The 24,323-nt window shown below is 35.5% G+C and overlaps 1 protein-coding gene and 1 long non-coding RNA gene across 2 annotated transcripts in view; both read right to left on the bottom strand.

Moving 5' to 3' along the window:
- LOC101889366 (TLD domain-containing protein 2) overlaps positions 1–10,387 on the bottom strand; it is a 254,778-nt gene extending 244,391 nt beyond the window's left edge. Inside the window, exon 1 of the mRNA XM_059122691.1 lies at positions 10,074–10,387. Within this exon, the coding sequence (XP_058978674.1) occupies positions 10,074–10,294 (221 nt within the window). The 5' untranslated portion in view covers positions 10,295–10,387. The remainder of the gene's footprint in view (positions 1–10,073) is intronic.
- Positions 10,388–14,864: 4,477 nt separating this feature from the next.
- The window catches only part of LOC109613109 (uncharacterized), a 72,128-nt gene continuing 62,669 nt past the window's right edge, over positions 14,865–24,323 (bottom strand). The window contains exon 2 of the long non-coding RNA XR_002194800.2: positions 14,865–15,788. This is a non-coding gene — a long non-coding RNA (uncharacterized LOC109613109). The remainder of the gene's footprint in view (positions 15,789–24,323) is intronic.

Raw genomic sequence — 24,323 nt, 5'->3', positions numbered from 1 at the left:
TTATGTGAATGGATAGAGTTTAAAAATTGGTATGGGAATCAAGATGGGAAATTAAATTTGACATATGATGGTGGTTTTGCACATCTGTACTAAGTCTGCGAACTGTACTAAATTTTGAACAGTTTGGTTTAACGATCAAACTGAACTTTTGAGACTTTGCATGGGGGTTCCCTGTCGGTGGAAGGTTTGTGATAAAGGGGTGGTTTTGTAATTGTATACAAGAATTACCAAATGGTACTAGTTTTGGTACATTTTGGTATTGGCTGAACAGAAAGCGCTCTCAGTTTAATTTTTTTTAGGGTCGCTGTTTATTTGCAGCTTTGACATATGGAGGTGGTTTTGGAAATGTGTACTATAATTGTTCGAAAAGTACTAAGTTGTACTGAATTGGGTATAGGGTGAATGTATATTGCGGAAAACCCAAAATTTTATATCGAGGTCTCTGTTGGTATCAGGGATTGAGATTGTACTACAAAAATTATGAAACGTACTTGATAGTACAATACAGGGTGAGATAAAAAAAACTTCAACCAACTTCAGAATTCTGTAATTTCTAAGCCACTCGTCCGACAGCTGTTAAAATTATTCCAGAGACAGTTCATTATATTGTTTACAAGCGTACGAAAGCATTTTGTTGAGAATTTTCCAGAAAAAAAGTTATTCGTGATGGAATTCAAGCGTGATAGTGTGATTTCTTTATATTTGGCTGGAGAACCAAAAGTGGCTATCGTTAGAGCACTCCAGCATTTAAAAGTGAATAAATCTTTTGTGTCTTGTACCAACGCTCGTTACCGTGATACTAGTAGCGAAGCCCGACGTCAAGGAAGTGGACGTAAGAAAACAGAAACATCAACAGGAATGGATCAAAAAGTAAAGAAGCGACTTGATCGAAACCCACGTTGCAGTGGCCGAAAAATGGCTCGTGAGCTGAACATATCGCAATATTCCATTCGGCAAATATTGAAAAATGAGTTCGGGGTAAAGCCATTTAAATTTCAAAAAGTACAAGAACTTACACCGCAACAGAAAGAACATAGACTTTAAAGAGCTAAAGAGTTGCTTCGCTTGACCGAAAGTGGTGAACTGCCGAATTTGGGTTTCTCCGATGAGAAAACATTCGTTGTCCAGCAGTTTGTGAACAAACAAAATGATCGTGTTTACTTGTCAAGGAGGTCAGCCTAAAATGTGCACCTTCTGTTGGCCACCAGAAATCAAGTGGCGGCAATGGTGATGATGTGGGCCGCCATAACAGCCGATGGTCGCTCTCCGCTCGTATTAATCAACCGTGGCATCAGAATAAATACCGCATAAATATTCTGAAGGGTGTATTAAAGCCTCGCTTCATTTCCAGCGCACAATGGCCACCAAAATCTTCGGATACCAATCCGTTGGAATATTGTATGTGGAGTATTTTGGAAAGCAAGGTTGGCACTAAAAAATACCAAATTACCGATCACCTCAAATAAGCGCTTCGCCGGGAATGGGCCAAAATACCACAGAGGAACATTCGGGCAACGTGTGACGGTTTCATTAGCCGTTTGAAGGCCATAATTTGTGCCAAAAGTGACCAATTCGAACAAATCTGAACATATTCTAAAATTTGAAGCTATTTCAGATTTTTGCTTTCATTCAAAAAAATCAAAAAAAAATGTAAAAAAAAAATCATGGCGTTTGACTTTGTTGCAGTTTTTTTTATCTCACCCTGTATTTGGTATTGGGTGAAGAGCTGAAATCCAGAAATTCGATATAGATGTCAATGTTGTGACGAGGAGGTGGTTTTGGATATGCAAATCACGAACGTACGAAAAGAGCAAAATGCCACAAAATGTGCCATTGGGTGTTGCGATAGAAATGGTGTTTTGAAACTTGGTATCGATGTCACTGTTGTTGTCTAGGATGGAAAGAAAGAGGTGGTTTTGGATATCAGTAGTATAACTGTACGAAGAGTATGATAATAAATTTGGGATTGGAACTGAACTGGAATTCTGAAATTTGATATGGAGACTATTGTTGATACATACTTTAGAGAGAAGGAGCTAGATTTGGGAATGCGTACTATGTTTGTTCGAAAAGTACTAAATGGTACTAAATTTACCGTTGAGTGAATGGAGAGCTTGAATCCGGAAATATGATATTGAGGTCAATGTTGGTTTCTTGGATTCGGATATGAAAAGACGTTGAAACACTTTTCGGCAGAAAATTGGATGTGGAACCACTGTGCAAGGGTTAAACTGATATGCTCTTCGGTAATCTTAAAAATGAATGATTTTGAAAACTTTTTGGTGCAACGAAGTAGCAGACACTTACAGGGTCTCATTGGGGTCGAACACTTACTCTATGTCATCAGAACACATTACTTAGTACCTTACCTTGTGATTATTTTCACCAATCCATTAAAAAAGGTAGTTTGTCTTCATTACCTCGTAATGACTTATTCATCTCAAGAGGCTACCAAATTTTTGCTGGGAGTACCCACTCACTGCTTTACTCTCACTACTCTTCCCACAGTCGTCGTTCCATCCTAATGTCAAAATAAACACATATTTCAAAGTATGTTGTTTTCACGGTAGTTTCGGTTTTTTTCTTTTAAAGAGTAACAATGAAGAGAGAATTTTTGCACACATCTAGCCCTTCATCAGCCACAAAACAAGCATTCCCACACTGAGAGTGAGTGTACGTGTGTGTGTGCGGATTATAATGTCGGAGCTGGAAACAAAAATGCCATTCATTGGTTAAGTGATAACAACATGTAATTTTGGTTCACGTTCCACGAATGAGGGCGAGATTGAGGAAGAGAGACGAACCAACAAGAACAGGACAAAGAGGGCTCAACCAAGTGGTTAACGACGAGACGAGAGACGAATATTAAAACAATCTATCTGAACGTTCAAGGTCACATGATGTCGCACACACACACACACAATGACAATAACGACAGGCAAAGTCGGAGGCTGAGGTTGAAACAGAAAACCATTTCAGGATTTCAAGGGTACCTCCCTCCATCATCATCATCCGCTGCAGCAGCAGCACCCGTCGTCAACTTTTCATATATTTTGTGAATTGCACTGAAGGTGTTGTTGTTGCTTTGCAGTGGCTTTGTTTTCGTGCGACTGCAACATCAGACGCCAAGTCATTCTTTTATTGTCGCTTAGCCGGTTACAGCACATTCATATCCCCGTTCCACAGCAACCTCATCCCCCCTTAACGATTGGTTATGCTCACAGATCGTCATTGAGTGAAATGATGATGATGACGACCATCGTCATATGTGGAATGTTAAACAACATGTTAATGATGAGAAGAAATCCCTTGGCCGGGGGAAAGCGGCAAGAGGGGAGAGACCACTTATTTAACGGATAAAACTTATCTCGAATTCGTATCCTTGAATTTCGTTACTGCAACAGCAACAAAAAAAAAACAGAAAAAAAGAAAATCTCTACTCTAGGTCACCTACATGTCGCCAGAGCCGGAGATGCTCTCACGTTATGTTATCAGCGTCTCTGGGCTGACGACATTCAGGATTGTTAAAAATAAAAAAAATGCACATAAATCTGCATAAGGAAATAAGAGCTGTTGTGGATGTTGACAGTCAGCGGGAACAATGTACACACGTTTTTATCACTCGACCTTTGGTGGTAAAGACAGGGTCTTGTTCTGCCATTATCGTGAAGTAATTTCTCGAAGAAGCTTTTGTTAATCACCATCCGAGAAGGACTTATTATTTATATTTTTTTCTTGGGTTGGGAAAGGGATTACTGTTAAGCAGTAAGATGTGCTGCGATTAATTTTATCCTCAACATTGTGGCTTTAGAGGAAATATGTATATCATTTGATATTGCCTCATGGAAATAACGGAATTAAACTCCAGTCTCCTTGGGCGAAATTCGATTATTTGAAGTCGATTCGGTCGGTTCTTGGCACATTGTAATATTGTTTACTTTTCGCCTACAAGTGCATCTGTTTTTCAAAAATGTGAACCCTTTGTGGGGGAGTTACCAGAAGGGTTTTTCCATCTCTAAAGCAGGTCTTGTGTTCGTAGAAATTACGGGATATGTGAAATTTGAAGAGAACCGGTTTCTTATTTTGGATTTTATGATCGTTGTAGTTATTCAAAATTTTGACGCTTTGTTGGGTGGTACAAGAAGGCGTGGCCGATATATTCCATCTTCACACCCTATCTTGTGTTAGTGGAAATATTGGAATGTATGGAGTGTAGAACGATACGATTCGTTTTTATGAGAGTTTGAGTTATGCCAAATTTTGACCAATTGTTGGTGAGCTATCCTAGGGTGTGGACCGATATATTCCGTCTTTACACATGTATTAGTAGAAAAATTGGGATGTGCGAAATTTAAAGACAATTGCATTTTTATTCAAAATTTTGACGCTTTATGGGATAGGTACTTGAGGGACGGGACCGATATTTTCCATCTCCAAACTCGATATTTAATAATAATAAAAAGATGTACCAAGTTTGTATCAGCCAGACAGACAGACAGGCACCCCTATTTCTACTCCAAATTCAAATTCACAATTCCGGTAAATAACATCGTTAATGTCATCAAAATACCGAATATTGGGAGGTATAGTTATATGATGGCTATACGAAGACGTAGATCTACATATGCAATTTTTGTCATAGGTTGTAGTATCCATTAAGATCTTCCAATACGAAGTGAGATGAAAAAACTGGAACCAACTTCAGACTGCTGCCATTCTAAGAACTCAAGCGCCGGTCATGGTGATGACCGCTCATTAGAATAAATTCCGAATATTATCGCGAAAATATTCTGGAGGGTGTAATAAAGCCTTGGGCTCGCAAACATTTTGGCCGCAGACCTTGGACATTCCAATAGGACTCAGCGCGCTCCACCCAAGAATGGTTACAAAATGAGGTTCCTCGCTTTATTTCCAGCGCACAATGGCCACCAAATCTCCAGATTGGTATCCGGACGTTGAACTATTGTGTCTGGAGTATTTTGGAAAGCAAGTTTGGCACTAAAAAATACCAAAGTGTCGATCACCTCAAGCAAGCGCTTCGCCGAGAATGGACCAAAATACCGTAGAGCAACATTCGGGCAGCGTGTGACGGTTTCATTGGCCGTTTGAAGGCCATAATTCGTGCCAAAGGTGACCAATTCGAAATCTAAACTAATTCTAAAATTTGATGCTATTTCCGACATTTTTTGCTTTCATTCAATAAAATTTAAAAGAAAAAAATTAAAAATTATATCGTTTGACTTTGTTGCAGTTTTTTTTTTTATGATTGCGTAATTACAGCAGACAGGCGGACAACTCTAAATTGACTTAGAAATGTTACGCTGACCAAGAATATATAAAATTTGTTGGGTCTGAGGTTATCTTAAATAAGGATAAATCGATATATAATTCAGCGAGATGTACGATTTTATAAAAAAAAACGTCGCACAACATCATCTGTAAGAATGCGATCTTTAGTTAAACTTCGAAAACATAACTCTTAAGACTAAATCACATCAAAGCGTAAATTGTGACTTCGTCGAGAAAATACAACACTGTTGTCACTTGTGGCTTAAAACAGTGTTGACTTCGCGTTTCGTTCAGCAAAAAGAGCCAACAGTGTTGTATTTTCACAACGAAGTCGCGACTCACGATGTCCCCAAATTTGGGGTTTACCGTTAAATTAAAAAAAATATTCTGAAAAGTCATTTCAAATTTTAACGTTCCCTCACGACATTTAATATATTTTACAAATTTGCAACCTTGTGCGCAAACCGTGCAATACAAATAAAAATAGATCAATTCTCACGCTCATTTCTTATGCGAATGATTTATAATTTATGGAACGCTTTTTGTCAACGGTTATTAATTTTGTGATGGATTTTTATATTTTCTTTACGTTCGTACGTGTATGTGTTACATACAAAAAACAAAAATAAAATAAAATATACTTTTCGTTTCCATATTGTGTCATACATTTTCATTGGAGCAATCGACGCCTTCTCCCATATGACTCCCATGCCACATTTGCCATTTGCCCGGCGCACAACATTCATCTGTAAATCAATCAATTTGTCAAACATATTCCAACGCAAGATCGTAGATTGTTTGGCAAATTGTTGTTTTCGCTGCTGTAAAAAACGCTCAATGTGTATTAAAATTTCATATTATGGAGCAGCGTTTTATCGTTTGAAAAAAAGACAATTCATAAATTAAAATAAATCACATGTCGCCAAATTGACAAATATCGTTTAAGAGATTAACTTGACTCGTAAAACTCAAATCGGAAAAAATTACATCAAACGAACGAAACGGAAAGTTGTTTCAATTCTAAATTAAAAGCAACGGCAAAATCAAATTCAAGTTCAATCAAATGCCCATTCAAATGTCGAGGACAATTTCAAATGTAACAGTTATTGAGAAATGTAAATTGTGCGAACAAATAATCGTTGTATTATAACGTTCACATTTCAAAAGATAAGAGTTGAAAAATTTTAGAAGCAACTCAAAAAACCTAAATTTTTAAAATCATGAAAAATTTAATTCTCAACAAGGACCGGGTTAAATTACCATATTCAATGGTAGCCGAATAGTTTTAAATGGAATTTATATCCCATTTAATTTTACCATGTAAATAGTACCATAAATTCATATCCCTCATACCTTCTACCTATTTAAGCCTCTCTAGTTTTAAGCAGAAAAATATGTATAAAAGGAGAATTACGGCGCAATTACAAACAGCTCTTGCAAATTTTAAAAAACAGAAAAATTTTAAAAACCAGATGTAATATCAAAATTTGTCTACACCTTTTTGGCTATTGTTTATCTTTTGTTCTGTGATTTCAATCTCAATAATGCACTTTGACATTAAATTTGGAAGTCAGCGGGCTTGGAGGGAGGACCTTAAACTTGGGCCATGAAGTCATCCATTCTTCAAGGGATCAGTAATGCTGTGAGAAATGATGTATCGATATATAAAACCACTTCCACTTTGTCAACATTTGCTGAACTGCTAACTGCAGATGGATACACAATAAGTGAGGACAATACATGGCGACAAAAAAAATCCTCAAAGCACTATTCATGGAGCCGGATGTAATTCTTGATATTGTGTTGAAAACAATTGCTATTATCTTTAATCATTGTATAAACCTGGGCTATTTTCTGGTTTCATGAAAAGGGCAGTAACGATGCCGATTCTGAAACCCATCCAACATAACGCAATAGCTACAGACCAATTAGTTAGCTCACAGGCTGTGGGAAGTACTTATACCACAGCGCCAGGCAAAATAAGACCACTGATTGCATATGCCTTTTCTATTTGGTTTGGAAAAGGTTTGGGCTTAGACGAACCCAGGGAGAAGATAGGACCTGGCGCATATCTGCCAACTGATAATTTTCCTATTGCTAGCGCTCTAAGTATCCTGGACTTCCGTCGATAATAGGTTAGTAAGAGAAAGTTTCGAGAGACAGGCTGATTAATTACAGATCACCGAGTAATTAACTACCGATGAGTGAAGAGGGTCTTCTCTGAAGACAGGATCAACTTCTCTTCTATCATCGAAGATTTGCGACGCTCGAAATGAAGTAGATTTAAAAGCAGATTTAATTAGCTTAAAGATATTCAAAAACAACGTTAGAGACTCCAGTTCTTTTCAATCTTTTTTAGGAGAACGTTGTATAATTATAAGTATATGTAATTCTAACATTGTATAGTAAAATATTACAGTATCTCTGTAGCCTCTGTTAAGTATTATATAGATAAACTTAGAAAATTAAGTCTTAAACTAAGTATAGATATAAGGAACTAATGATAGTCGTGAGGTAATAAAATATTGTTTAATGAATTTGGTGAAAATATGCTTGAATACAAGAAGTCATCCGTTCTTCTAGTGATCAACGAATGCTCAATATCAATATCGCTTATCCAAGTTGATGCAATTGATAATAAGTAGGAAATAAGCAGGAATAACAAAAGGTTATATTTTGAAATAAACATTGTTTTAACGTCGCACATAGATATTGAGTAAATAGGCTGCCAATAGTCCAAAATTAAAAATACTCGGTAGGTAAAAAATATTCTAGGTATATTTAAAAAAAACACACGCCACCGCTTCCGTGCAGTTAGACGTAATTTGATCGTTGACTTGATACGTACTTCTATTTGGGCGCCCCAAATTATATCAAATTCAAAAAATATTGAAAAAATTCTTTTTTTTATTTTATGTTTTTTTTTTTTTTTTTGTTATGAAGGTGGCGAAAAAAGTGACCCGTAAATGTCTATTTGAGCAAATGCAACAACAAAATTTACCAAGTTTGGATTGTCTTGCGAAGACACTGTGGAGAGAAAGAAGAGCCTCAAGCATAAATTTTTGCACATCAAACACGAATTTAAACTGAGATGGCTAAAAGCGTATAAAGTTGAAGAAGTTTTTATGAAAACCAACCAGAAGTGGCTGGAAGGCACTTTTGAAATACCTGTGCATTCACTAAATATGTATGTGGCGCCAATTCCAAAGATTTCCATACTTTAAGCAAAAAGATCGAGATAAGTCACAATGCTCTTGAGTTTGGAATTTCGGTATTGCACGCAAAAATACGTATTTTTGAAAGTATTCTGCATTTGGCATATAAATTGCCCTAAAGAAATATGGAAAGAAAAGGACACAGTATGATATAGCATTAGAAGAAGAAAGGAAAAAGGAAATCCAAGTTTCCACATGAAAACGGGGCTGTTTGTGGACATGCCTAAAGCCAATTTCGGTAATACCAATAATGGCAATACGAGTAGGAGATTTTTTCAAAACACAGAATTAGAGGCGGTCATAACAGGCATTAATCACGAATTAATAATTAGATTTAAAATCTTATTAGAGGCGATTTAAAGTGGACACAAAATAAATACAACAAAATTCAAAGAATATGCCTTCAATACCGCGCAACTGTATGTGGAATTATACGACTGGCACCCTGACTCCATCAATTCATAAATTACTATTATATCATAGATAATGCACAGCATCCAATTGGCCAATTGTCGGAGGAGGCTGCAGAAGCTCGAAATAAACATTTTCCGTCATACAGACAGAATTTTTCAAGAAAATGTTCAAAAGAAGAATGCAACCGTGATTTTTATCAAAGATTGCTTTTTACTTCAGATCCACTCATAAGTAGTGAAAGATCGTTAAAGAAAACTTCACACAAGATGTTTTCCAGTGAAGTTATAGAGCTATTAGAACCTGCCGAGCTCCACACACAATCATGTATTGAGCACGAAGAAGTCGAGATAGAATCATCTTTTTTTTTTTTGGAAAATTTCAATCTTTGATGGAGTATTCATTATAATTCTCATATGATTAAGGCACTTAACAGTCAAGCAAACTACAGTTGGTCCAACTGGCATTATCTTTCTTCCTTGGGCTACGACCATGAATCGAATGTTGTATGAGGGTTTTCTGGTTTTAATGATACGGTCCTGACCCTAATCTTGTGACTGTATTCCCAGTTACAATAAGTTTTCCAAAAAATTGTGTTTGCTCAGAGTTTTTCTTTAACTCGTGGACAATATTTGCTTTGCTATGGAATTTCAGACATGATGAGATTAAATGATTTGTTGTACGAAGTATTTCCAGCATATCGTGATAAATATTATATTAACTTCATAATTACAAATTCTCAATATTTGTTTTCATAATATTTATAAATAGATTATAATAGTTTAAGAATATATTATGATCACTTAGAAACTACGTTCACTTAATAGTTAAGTGCATCTATCTACAAATGTGCCGCAAAAAGGAAGGGTGCTGTTTTTGTTACATGGTGCAGTTTGAATATTATCGAAAATTAACATCTAAATTCAAAACAAAATGACAAAACAAATTTTAACAAAAATTCCAAAACCAAAACAAAATATTCTACAAAAACAAAGAATATTGAAAATATTCTTCTAATTAAGTTACAAAAATCAATTTTTCAACTATTTTCTTCAAAGTTTGAAACACAATTCAAAAATGGAAATTTCAAAAAAGTAAATTCTAAATCTATTTTTTTTTCAAAATAGAAACAAAAAATTGAAAATCTTTTCCACTTACTGCCATGAAAAACTGCCGGTAATGCCGTCCTTGAGACGATCTCTCAATGAACGCTGTCTACTTGGTCCCGAGCCGGTCAAAGGTGGCAGCATAGGATTGTCCTCGCTGCCATCTTCGTGAACGGTAGTTATGTTGGAAGCCGAGTTCGATATGAGTCCAGTGCCGGCACCACCCATGTTGGCACTGGCATTGCTTGCTCGGCCGGCTGGTGAGTGTTCCATTATGCGTGGCTGATGGACGGGTGAGAAATGTTGTTGTTGATTATGCTGTGACGTTTGATGCTGTTGTGGATCTCTGGCTAAACGTCTAGCGCTATGACGGGGGGAATTTTCGCGAGACATTTTATTTAGTTGTTTTTGGATTAATAAAATTTAAAGTTTATTATATTTTTATGGTAAAAGATAATTGAAGTTAGTTTGTAGAGGTTCGATTTTTTGAAGGTAGATTGGTTGGTTGGTTGGTTTTGTTTGACAGATTTGTGGGGTGTTGAATGGCAAAATTTTAAAAATTTGCAGATTATAAAAATTTAGTTGATGCACAAGTTTATATGTTTTTAATAAACAAAAACATTAAAAAAAAGCGTTTACCGTTATTGTGTTTTGTTAATTGGACAAATTTTAAGAATTTTCTTTATTTTTTGTTGATTTTATAATTGAAAATTTGCAATAATTGACAATTTGTTGTTGTTGAGAAAAAAAATCGGTGAGTTGCAAGCCAATTCAATTCAATTGCAGAAGAATTTTAAAAAAAAATTTATTGCCTTAAGAACGAAACGAAAGGTGCCTTTAAAAAAATTTATGTTTGACAGTTTATATATTCAAATTTAAGCAGCATTCCAAGAGCTTTTTATTTTTACTATTTTTTGGCTTTTCTTCTACAGTTTGTTTGCTTTTCTTTTTTATTATTTTTTTTTTTTTGCCAGGCAGATTCACATTCAATCCACTGAAAGAAAATTACGTTTATCATTCGGAAATGTAAAACATTCAACATTTGATTTATGGTAACAGGAAATAAAGACGGAAGAAGTTGCACAAAACAAAGGCAGACAGACAGACAATCAGACGATGAGGTCTGACTAGAGTAGATAGATTTGCATAAATCAAGAAGAAGAAGAAAAGTTTGTTTTGTTTTTTTTTTTTTTTTTCATAAAAAGCTGTTAATGTCTTATGTTGTTTGTATGTGTAATGCGCGTGTGTGTGGATCTTGTAGTTGTAAAAGTTATGTATGTATTCGTGTATGTAGGAAATGATTAAAGAAGCTAATAAATGACAAAATAGATACTTTGAAAAAAAAATTAAGAATGATACAAAATATTGGGTTATCTTCTCACTTGAGTGCGAGTATTGTATTGGAAATTTTGTCCTGTACAGTGACAATAATTGACAGTTGACTGGAACTTGAATGAATTTAGTTTTGATTTTTTTTTTTAAATTTAGTTAGAGTTAAATATGGGCCTCAGAGAAATATATAACGATGGCGTTGTCTATGTATCAGATATATGTGATAACAGCACTTGATATGAAGGATTTTGGAAAGTTTCGAAAACTTCTGTGGGTGACTTTATACAGAAGTTTTCGAAACTTTCCAAAATCCTTCATATCAAGTGCGGTTATCACATATATCTGATACATAGACAAGACATAGACCTTCTAATAGTGATTAATTTGTTGGCCCCTATAAATTGGACAATGTAGATTCATAAATTGATCTTGGAGTAATTTTAGAAATTTAATAATTTTCTTTTTCGAGTTGAGTTTTAATGACCTAAGGAGATGGCATTGAAAATTGGAATCTAGCGAAGTCCCAAGCACGAAAAGCATGCGATGCGCTACGCCGTTGGTTAAGCAGCTCATTAGGCATATTTGATGCTATTTTTTCATATCATTTCTAGGATTTATAAAACGTTGATTGGACAGAATGTTAGAATCATGGTAGAAGAAAACAGGTAGTCGCATCGACACAGCTGCTGGGACAATGAACTGTCAAACTAAATTTGAAATTCAAAATTTTGAATAAAAAGTTATTCAAATTCGTAAAAATTGTTGAAAAACGAATATCATAACAATCTCCGATTGCCGTCGTATAACAAAAAAAAAAAAAAAAAACATATAAAAATCTACTTATTTTTGAAAAAAACATTTCAACATTTTTGACATATCAATGTTCCCAAGCGTTGATGCATCTTCCTGTATTTTTCTACTATGGTTAGAATCACATGGTCGTTTTCCACAATTATCTATAGCATTTTTGTAGCATACTTTTAGACGCTCACCAGAATTTTTAATCTAAAAAGAAATGCTTTATAGTGAATTGAATATACTAAAAGTATTGAATTAATAAAATATGAGTGTATTTATAGTAATAATACTTTTAAGTTTAAAATTTAGGTGCTCCTTAGATTATGGTATAACAAGTTAAAAAGTATCCGTCGGTTTTGCCGACAGATGTAAACTCTCAGCCAATGTTAGATTATTTAAATATATTTTGACTTCTGGTATGATTACTTAAATTGTTGACCCTCCATGGAGTAGGTTCCGAATAAATATCGGATCCAAATAAATTTCATAAAAAATTGCGACGTGCCAGGTTTGGACTATATTGGTTACTTCCTTCACTTTATATAGGCATAGTCGACCAAAGTATTCCATTCTCAAGAAAATCGAACATTTATATCCAATTTTATTAAAAATTATAAATTCCATATTCATGTCAAGTTTCTGGTTGGGAGACATTTTTAGATATAGCTTAGTTATGACAGACAAAAGTATTGAAAATTATGACCCTTTGTGGATGAGGTACCAGATCGGGTTCGCAGATATCAACTTTACAACATATCTTGTGTTAGCAAAAACGTTTGTGTGTGTGAAATTTGAAGAGTTGGATGGTTATTTCGCTTTCTTTTAGCATTTGGGTTCTTGTACCCTATGTGGAGGAGTTATAATAATAAATGGTCCGATCTCTACCATATTTATAACATATCAAATTTGACAATAATATTACGATGCACCAAGTTTAGACAAAATCGGATACTCCATCCGAGAGTTATCGTGCGCACAAGGCAGCAGACAGACGGACATTGCTAGATCGACTCCAAATGTCCTGAAACAGATTTCGAACACTTCAAAGTGATGGATCCTCGCCACACACACAATCGAAGCCATTTATAAACAATGTAATCAGAGAGTAACAAAATTGCTAGAAATTGTCCGGTCTTGGTATATTTTCTCAAGCTACACCTGCACATGAAACATGTTCCTTCAAAAGGCACAAAGGAACATAGAGATTGGCAAACAAAATAAATGTTTTCACTCGATTTTGTCCTCTTTTCACTCTTATTCTGTTTTGACTCCCACTCTTACTTTTCAAAAATGAGTACTCACGAGCGATCGAACATACAACAAACGTTTTAACTTCATGCAAAACGCTGCTTTTCGACTACTCCTGTTCACTCGTGAGTAAAATTGAGTAAATCTAAGCTCCGATTATCCAGGCTTCCACCTCCAAAATATCTCTTATGACAAATATGTTTTTCTACCCTAGCCAAAGAAAACTAAAATTCTTTTGGAACATGGGATTAATTCTAACTATTTAGCAACACCTAATTAATTGTAAAAACCCAAATAAAATGTCAATACTGTTAACTTGTTGCAACTTTTAACAGGTTCTTATATTCTAAAATCTACTAAAATATTTAGGCAAATTTGAGAAAAATGGCGCCGAATAGAGTTCTCTTTAAAACATTTTTGCTAGACAATTTTGGACGAGTAAAAATACTAACATGATTGCTAGTTTCTGATTGACTGAAATTTTGGATTATTCACTTAGGTTTTCATTCAAGTACTTTCTGCATGGGTGGGCAAGTATGCACGCTAGCGGTTGTGTCCCTTATTCTCTGCCATAAGTTATGTTTGTGTTTGGAAAATATTAATTAAATACAAATTTTGAAACAAGAAAGTTATTTTAAAATTCTCTTAAGAATTTCTCTTTAATTATTTTGCCCATCTTTGACTTTCTAGTTCTCTCAGAGTGAACTTCACATTTCTTGTAAGATGTGCCAAAATTAGAAGTAGGAACTTTTTAAAAAACCTAATTTAAGAAAACTTCCTCACAAAATTTCTTAACTAATTTTCGGCAGTTGTAACTTCTTACAAATTAATCTATTAATCCATTAAATTTAAGAGGGCATGTCGCCGCCCGCAGTGTATAGTTATTTTTGGTATCCAAGAGTCGACTTGCCCACTGCTGACCATACCTGCCTGTATAATTCTGGTGTCGATAAAAGTAATTATTATTCACATATCCAATGTGTGGTGTACAACGGCCCATTTTCATTATTTCTCAATACTTTTATTTCTTGGAAATTCAATCAGTTCCCCGTAATCTTACTCAAAATTTTAACAATTCTTGGAATTATTTAACATTTCACACGGATATAAACTCAGCACTCAAGGTCGAATGGAAATCAATAAATTCTGTAATAGTATTAGAATAGTTTGGAATATCAAGAAGAAGAAAGAAGGACGTGAGCAAAATGTTAAAAATATGTTTTTTATAAGTTGTTGAAGTTTTATAAAAAAATAGCGTTTAAGGGTAGGGAAATTGTCGTTGCATGCATGAATATTGAAAAGGTAAGAAAATGGACAGAAAAAAGTTTGAGTTAAAAATGTAATAAATTATTGTGAATTATACTTTTGTGAGAGCAAAGTTGAAGCATAAAAAACATACATATGTATTTATATAAATGTCTGTATAAAAATGTATGCGAAAGAGAGCGAATAAAAATGCGTAAAATGCATGAATTCCATAGGATACATAAGTATGTATGCATGGATGTGCGTGTTTATTAGAGTATAAAAATAAATGTATATATGTATGTTGGTATGTATATTGATATTTTGTTGATTATATTGACTTGGCAACATACATTTATTAACATTGATTTGGCATTTAATTAGCTGAGTTGTCTGATATGTTTTATTTATGCCCTGGTGGTATTGGATTGGATTGTTGTTGTTGTTCTGGTTGTTTCTGATTCTGTTGGATGTTGGGGGTGGAGGAAGAATTCACATTGCCTTCGGCAGCAGTTGGTTTGTCATTGTGTGGCTGACTTATGTGGTTTCTAATTGGGGATAAAAGTGTTATTAGTATTTGGTGGTAAACTAATTTGGAGGGGAGTGAATGGATACGATGGCAATGGAGAATAACTTCGTATGGATGTATGTCTGTATGTATGTTCGGGATAAGGATAGTTTTACTGTTTTTGGTTCGAGTGTATCTAATGTGAATATTTTCGTAAGTGTATTTCTAGGTGTTTAGTATACTGTGTCTTTGTATGTATGTATTTGTCTTGCTGTGTGCAGTGGCTATATTTCTTGTTTTTGTTTTTTGGCTAATTTACTAGCTTGTTTATTTGTTTGTTTGTTTGTTGGCATATTGTAGAATAAAAATTGAGGAAGCATAGAAATATTTTTAGCAGTTCATAGGCGCATATCGAGTATACATGTATGAAGATATGTATATATAGTTTTTGTTGTTGTTATTGTTGTATTTAGCTATTCTAATTACAAATACACATATAACTAGCTAGCTAGCAAGATATATTTATGCATGTTGAGTAAATTTGTTTCGTATTTTCTTTTTTGTTATGCTTTTTTGGTTTGACTATAAATAAATTAGGTATTTATATTTAATTCAGGAAACCGTTTTTGAACGAACCTGCAAAGAGAAGAGAAAATGTTAAAATTAGTTTGAGAAAAATTGTGAAAAATAAAATTGAATTGAGCATTCTATTTATTAAAACATTTTATATTATTTCAAACGATTTTAAAAGATGTTCTGCCTTGGTAACAGTATAGGACCACATTTCCGGTTCCAGTCCAAAGAAACAAAAAATGAAATAAAAATCATTTTAAAAGTTAAAGCAATAAAAAAACAAGATAAAAAGAAGTAAGTTCGACCAGGCCGAACTTTAAATACCCTACCCACCATTTGGAACGAATTTGGGAATTTTCCAAAAATAAAATCCATTAAAAGTTCTGTAAAAATCTTAAAAATACCGAATATATCCGTTATATTGGGGTCTATACGACGTGGACCTACATAATCAATGTTTGGCATAAGCCATTACCATATTCAAATTCGAAAGTGAAATAAACGGTGAGTTATGTAACTAAAATAATCAAAATACCGTATATGGGGAGGTACCGTTATATCGGGCATATACGAAGACCTGGACCTGCATAGACAATTCTCTGTCACAGGCTATAGCATCCATTACGAACTTCAAATACGACAACTCAAACAATATCGGTGAGTATTGTGCCTAAAATCGTCATAATACCGAATATAGGGAGGTACTGAACTATGGGGCTTATACGTAGATGTGAACCTGCACAAACAATTTTCTGTATCAGGCTGTAGTATCCATTACTAACTTCAAATACCAAATTTGAAACAATTCCGGTTAATAATCTCGCTAAAATCATCAAAATACCGAATATCGGGAAGTACCGTTATATGGGGGCCATATGAAAACGTGACCTACATGGCCCATTTACGAACTGCCTACTGGAAAAATAAACATGTGTGCAAAACTGTAGCCTTCGAAAGATTGAAAGTGATTGCAACAGACAGACGGACAGAATTACTAGAATTCTACGCTTATTAAGAATATATACACTTTGTGGGGTCTGGCATGATTATTTCAAGGAGTTACAAACTGAATGACAAAGTTAATATACCCTCCATAGTATGGTGGAGGGTATAAAAACAAAATTATAAATTAACCCCGCGATGGTTGGTTCTATACACCGGATTGACTCGGAGGAACAAATTCTCGACCAGTGGTCGTCAACCATACAAATACATGTTCGTATTGCTGTTCGTTAATGTTTTATTTTTTTTCGATTCGGGAGTAACATTAGCCTGAATGTTTGCTCAGTATTCTTTTGGTCCGGGCAGGGATCGAGACCAACCCCACGGATTTGCTCTGCATGTCATGTCACATCTGCCACAGATCGGTCTCGGTTAGATGCAATCGCCAATGTAGAGGTGCTTAATGTGTACATCCTGGCATTAAAAAGCTGTGTCCCGCGTTATATACCCAACATCAGTTCACTACTGGTAGGCAATAATCTGGTGCTACGGGATGTTAATGTCCATGATGAATGGGACAGCGAATTGGCAATAATTCAGAGAGTATACCAATCGAAGCTTCAGAAAACTGTCCAATCCATCTGATGTACAAGTAGCAAGTAGGTGTTTCTGGGACATCATCAATGCTGCGATTGTTCGCTTTAATCGTCAGTGCCTATGTCTGAATAAACACCAAATTTCCTAGCAGAGGAAGGAGGATTCGCAAATGAAAGAGTTTCGCTTTACTAACCCTAATATTCCCACAATCAGGGAACTAACTCTAGAAATAAACAGGTTCGTTGGCGAGCAGGAACGGAAAAAGTGTCTAGAACATTTGAAGGAGTGTAACATCGGTACCAGACCGAGTAAATTGTTGGCAACGGTTAAATCGCTCTGGAACACAGAAAAAATTATGATCAGAAATCTGTATTATTTAACGGCTTAGAATTTACAGACCGAAGTGGTCTCTCCCAGCAGAGGAAAACCATTTACGATGGAAGATGTTGCGCATGTCATTAGAAGCGCAAAGTCATGCAAAGCGCTTGGTCCTAACGGAATCTCTCTGATGATGTTGAAGTATGTGGTCAATCACGCCACACTGTTCGATACAATTGAAATTGAAACTTCATGTCCCTCCGGCTAAGTGTGAAACGTTTGATCGTCAACTACGTATGTAGACCACAGTCTTAAGTGAAATTCAGTAACAAGATGTCGAATATTCGTAGAGTGAAACAGGCAGGTCCCCAATTTAGGACGATAACGTACCCGATCGATTGTACAAATCGTTGATGACATCTGAGATCGGCTAAACAAAAATAGCTGATCTAAACGCCCTCTTCACTGCGAGAAATATAAAAAATAACCGCCACAAATTCGATGATCATACGTTTCAACACATGGACAGCGGAGATGAGGCTATCACTGAATGTGCAGATCGATGATATCTTAATTCCGGCCATCAAGATTAGAAGTAGGAACAAAGTACTCAAGTCCCTTGCCGGCAGCACTTGGAGAGCTTATAAAGAAATCTTTTTAATCTCTTACAAGGCATAGGTCGGACTGTGGTAAACCATGTGGCTCCAGCATGGAGGCGACGATCTTAGAGAGAGAGAGAGCCTCTAAATTAATAGGTCTATCAAGCAGGACTGAATGGTATTCATTCCGGTCACAGAAGTCATGGAGGAATATAGAGAAAATAGTGTATTCTGAGACCACCCCCTCCCATCGCAGCTGAAGACCGAGAGCTACCCCGACAAACCCGAGTAGTTAAGGCAATATTGAGATTCGAATGATACAACCGCCTCAATTTGTATTGTGTCTGGATTGACAGCAGTGTGCAGAACACTGGCCCAGCATGTTGCACAGGCCCTAACCAAAATTACTCATTTATGGGCATCGTTAGCGATCCTACTTATACACTTTGAGTCTTTCTCAAATTTGAATTTAGAAGCAGAGCCAGGTTGAGAAGAATTAGGACAAACGAAGCAGTAGGAGCTACAACAACAAAAAAATAGAAGCAATGTTATCAAGACAAAACTGGCAGCCATACAATATTTGCTACCAATATCATGATTTCATCCTGGCGAAAGGAATTGTCACTTGGCTTTTTTAGCCTTTTGATATGACTACTTTTGTGAAAAGCAAACTCTATAAGAGTCAAACATTTTAGAAATATATACTAAGATTAGGCTCTAAAAAAGTTACTTCGTCGTAGTAATCTACTGCATCAAAAATACAATTTTAATTGAACAGTTCTTAAAAAAATATATATCCAATAATTTTTTGTTCCTAATGCTAAACTTAAAACTTCCTAAAAAGGATAGAAAAATTGAAAGGACTTAATATAAATAAATAAATTCATTTAAAAAATACGATATTTAACATCTGCTCTAACCGGAAAAAACTATAGAATTCATCTCCCCATCCCTAAATAAACTTTTTATACCCTCCACCATGGGTAGGAGGGTATATTAACTTTGTCATTCCGTTTGTAACACCTCTAAATATTCGTCGTAGACCCCATAAAGTATATATATTCATAATCAGCATAAAATTCTAAGACGATTTAGCGATGTCCGTCTGTCTGTCTGTCTGTCCGTCTGTCTGTCTGTCCGTCTGTCTGTCTGTCTGTTGAAATCACGATAGAGCCCACATTATTTGACGTAGACCTTTGAAATTTGGCACAAGTATGTGTATTGTCCCTAGGATGGTTGGTATTGAAAATGAGATATATCGGTCCACGTTCTGGTATAGTCCCCATATAACGGTACCTCCCGATATTCGGTATTTTGATGATTTATGCCACATTTTTTCACGGATTTATCTGAAAATTGGTATTTGTAGGTCATGACGGGTCCCTGAGCGTGTGGCGAAACATTGCATGTATAGGTCCACGTTTTGGTATAGCCCCCATATAACGGTACCTACCGATATTCGGTATTTTGATGATTTATGCCACATTTTTTCACGGATTTGTCTGAAAATTGGTATTTGTAGGTCATGACGGGTCCCTGAGCGTGTGGCAAAACATTGCATGTATAGGTCCACGTTTTGGTATAGCCCCCATATAACGGTACCTACCGATATTCGGTATTTTGATAATTTATGCTACATTTTTTCACGGATTTGTCTGAAAATTGGTATTTGTAGGTCACAACGGGTCCCTGAGCGTGTAGCAAAACATTGCATGTATAGGTCCACGTTCTGGTATAGTCCCCATATAACGGTACCTCCCGATATTCGGTATTTTGATGATTTATGCCACATTTTTTTCACTGATTTGTGTAAAAGTTGGTATTTGTGGGTCATAATGGGTCCTAGCTCGTGTGGCGAAACATTGTAATTATAGGTGCACGTGTTGGTGTAGCCCCTATATAACGGTACCTCCCGATATTCGCATTTTAATGTTTTTTGCCACATTTTTTCTAATGTTCTTTTACCCTAGGGTGGAGGGTATTAAAAGTTTGGCCCGGCCGAACTTAATGTTTTTTACTTGTTTAATATTAAAAAAAATAATTATAATTTATTATTTTTTCGTATTTTTCACAGATCAAATGTAAATTCCACCTTTGTTATAGTTTAACTTAAAATCTCGTACGTAATTGTAAACTTGCTACCTGAAATGTCCAAATGCCATAATTAACCTTCCCCTCCCTCTTCATCAACTGAGTTTCCCTATTTCACCATTCATGGTCGAATATGGTGCCCCAACACTCACACACAATGAGGTAACCTGATTACCTTCTTCTGTTTGAATAAAAACGGAAGTTTCCTTTTGACAAACACAAAATCAACAGGAAGGTTGAATGGTGTTGGAGACTGTCATAAATTAGAGTTTCCTGTGTTCGCACTCGTCCACACACACACACTTTTACTCTCTCACATACACACGCCGAATCCCAGCAATGGGGAAACGAGGTCAAATGGAGCATTACGAAAAATGTCTTTCGAAAGCGAACAAAAAGGTGGTTCTAGTGAAATGTCAGCTCTATTGTTATGTATAAACGATGGAAGGGCGTTTTAAAGATAGTTGGAATTGCGGAATTTAAGTTAGAAGTTTTAAGTGTAATACAAAGAAAATATAAAGAGTTTTGGTACGAAAAAGGTATCACTTCAAGGATATTAAAATTGTTAAAAAGTTTGTAATGCTCTAAATTTTATAATTTGTTTTAGCAGTTTCTGAATATATATTTAATGAAATTGTCTAAAGAAGAAAATACAACAACATTTAATGTATACAATAAAAGTCCCAAAAGGGTTTGGGTTCCCAGGCCAACATTCTTTAGGGCTTCTTATATATAGCCTTAAGAAAACACCAAGGGCTTTAAATATTTTGCTCTATGCTTCGCAAATTTTAAATTTTTATACAGGCCTATGGGTTACATATAGAATCTTTTGTTCAAAATATGAGTCATGACTATTCACCTTTTTTTAGCCCCCATATAAGACTATACCCAAATTTGAAGCATTTTTTGCAATTTAGCCATATTTATACCCTCTGTCATATGGCTAGGAAGGGTATATATAATTTGATACAATCAAAATGCGCCAAGTCGAAATAACGGATTAACGGATTAATAACGGTTTCAGGTCATTTGGAGTCGATCTAGCGATGTCCGTCCTTCTGTCTGGCTAGCTAGTGAACACGAAAACTCTCGAAGAGAGTATACGATTTGGTCCAAACTTGGTACATCGTTATATTTTTGTCAAATTTAGATCGAGTTCGAAGATGGATGGATGGATGCAATATCGGTCCACACCTTCTGGTACATCCCCCACAAAAGTTCGAAATTTTCAAAAAATATATTATGTGCACAGAAAGATAAGCAATAATCCGATTTTTCTCCAACTTTGCAAATCATAATATTTGTCTCAGTTCTCGGTCAGGTGCAAAAATGGATAATATCGGTTCACTACATAGAGTGCTTCCCCCACCAAGGGTCAACATTTTGATTAATTATAACTCTTATAAAATATGATGTAGGAATGCTATTGTCACATCCCAACATTTTTATAAACTCAAGATCTGGTGTTAAAATGGAATATATCGGTCCACTGCTTCGGGTACTTCCCCACAAAAAGTCAAAATTTTGAATTTTCGTAAAGCTCATAAAACGCAAAATTAACATCCGATTCCATTTAGACTTGGCACATCTGAATATTTCCATCAACACATGAGATGGTAGAGATCGGACCATTTCTTCTGGTACCTCCCCTACAAAGGGTCATAAAAAGCGAAATTAATATCCGATTCCGTTCCAGACTTGGTACATCTCAAAATGTCCATCAATACAAGATCTGTTTTAAAGATGGTAGGGATCGGACCATTTCTTTTGCCACCTGCCCCACATGGGGTTCAATACTTTGAAAAACAAAAACAAGATCTGTTGTGAAGATGACATGCAAACCCCTTCTGGTACCTCACCCACAAAAGGTCACAAGTTTAAATATTTTTACCTGTCATAACTTGCGAAACAAGTCAGCGATTCTTTTACAGAACCCAATCCATAGAGGGTCAACAGTTGAATAATCATAGCAGAAGTCAAAATAAATTTAAACAAGTAAAAAAACATTAAGTTCGGCCGGGCCAAACTTTTAATACCCTCCACCTTAGGGTAAAATAAACATTAGAAGAAATGTGGCAAAAACCATGAAAATGCCGATTATGGGGAGGTACCGTAATATGGGGCCTACACCAAAACGTGGACCTATAATTACAATGTTTCGCCACACGAACTAGGACCCATTATGGCCCACAAATACCAAATTTCAGACAAATCCGTGAAAAAAATGTGGCAAAAATCATCAAATTACCGAATATCGGGAGGTACCGTTATATGGGGGCTATACCAAAACGTGGACCTATAATTACAATGTTTCGCCACACGAACTAGGACCCATTATGACCCACAAATACCAATTTTTAGGCAAATCAGTGAAAAAATGTGGCAAAAACCACCAAAATACCGAATATCGGGAGGTACCGTTATATGAGGGCTATACCAAATCATGGACCCATACATGCAATGTTTCGCCACCGGAGCTGGAACCCATTATGACCAACAAATACCGATTTTCAGACAAATCCGTGAAAAAATGTTGCAAAAATCATCAAATTACCGGATATCTGGAGGTACCGTTATATGGGGGCTATACCAAATTTTGGACCCATACATGCAATGTTTTGCCACACGCTCAGGGACCTGCTATGACCTACAAATACCAATTTTAAGACAAATCCGTGAAAAAACGTGGCATAAATCATCAAAATACCGAATATCGGGAGGTACCGTTATATGGGGACTATACCAGAACGTGGACCGATATATCTCATTTTCAATACCAACCATCCTAGACACAATGCAAATAGCTCTGCTAAATTTTGGAGCTCTACGTCAAATAATGTGGGCTGTATCGTGATTTCAACAGACAGACAGACGGACAGACAGACAGACAGACATACGGACAGACAGACAGACGGACATCGTTAAATCGACTTAGAATTTTATGCTGATTATGAATATATATACTTTATGGGGTCTAAGACGAATATTTAAGGATGTTACAAACGGAATGACAAAGTTAATATACCCTCCTTTCCAAGGTGGAGGGTATAAAAATCGAAGTATTAGTCTGTCGGCAGAACCGATTTATACTTTTTAATCTGTTTTCATATTAAATTCAGCAAAATTTTGATAATTTGAGAAACCATCCTGTATCCATATAGTCGCACGTTTTGGTATAAGGTATCCCCTGATTTCTGATTTGATTTGAATAGAAATTTGCATTTTCCCACTCCAAGCTTCCTTTCGTTCATCCATTTTTGATTTCATTCGTGGCTTCGACTTCATTCAAAAAGGTAATAATGTTTTAAACACTTTTATACGACTTTCGTAAAATCTCTTTATAATATATATATATATATATATATATATATATATATATATATATATATATATATATATATATATATATATATATATATATATATATATATATATATATATATATATATATATATATATATATATATATATATATATTCTACACATTTTAAGTAGAGATTCCAAAAATAAAATTCCACAGCCGTTCAAACTTCTCGAAGTTTCTACAGAATTGAAGATGGATCAAGCAAGAAGTCAATAATAGAGGCTGGAACTTAATTTTTCGCTATGAAATGCAAAATCCATTTATTTATTTCAATCGAAGTTCAATGCCAATTCTACGAACTCAGACAATTTGAGCCGGTCTGATCCTCTTTGCTTCTCTTTAAATACAAACATACTTGCAAATCTAACGAGATATACATATTCTCGTAATAAAGGAAAAATCTTCAGACAATTGCATTCTATTAAATTGGACTTTTCCAGTTGGCATTAGGATTTTCACAAATCTGCATCCTGCTGCATGGCAAAGTAATTCCTTTGGCCACTTTGCACATTGTAAACGAATCACTTCACTCGTCGTCGAGATGGTCTAACCGAAACGATGCAGACAGCAGCTAACCTCTATGTTCGAATATATCCTCATAAACTACCAACAAATGGCATTACGGACCTTTGGAAAGAAGGGGGTGGTGGCGGAGGGATGGAGGAACTCTATTTCATTGCAGTAGTA

This window comes from Musca domestica, unplaced genomic scaffold, assembly GCF_030504385.1.
Source record: "Musca domestica strain aabys unplaced genomic scaffold, Musca_domestica.polishedcontigs.V.1.1 21, whole genome shotgun sequence".
NCBI lineage: Eukaryota > Metazoa > Arthropoda > Insecta > Diptera > Muscidae > Musca > Musca domestica.
Note: the sequence above shows the minus strand (reverse complement) of the source record. Positions and strands in the feature narration are given on the sequence as shown.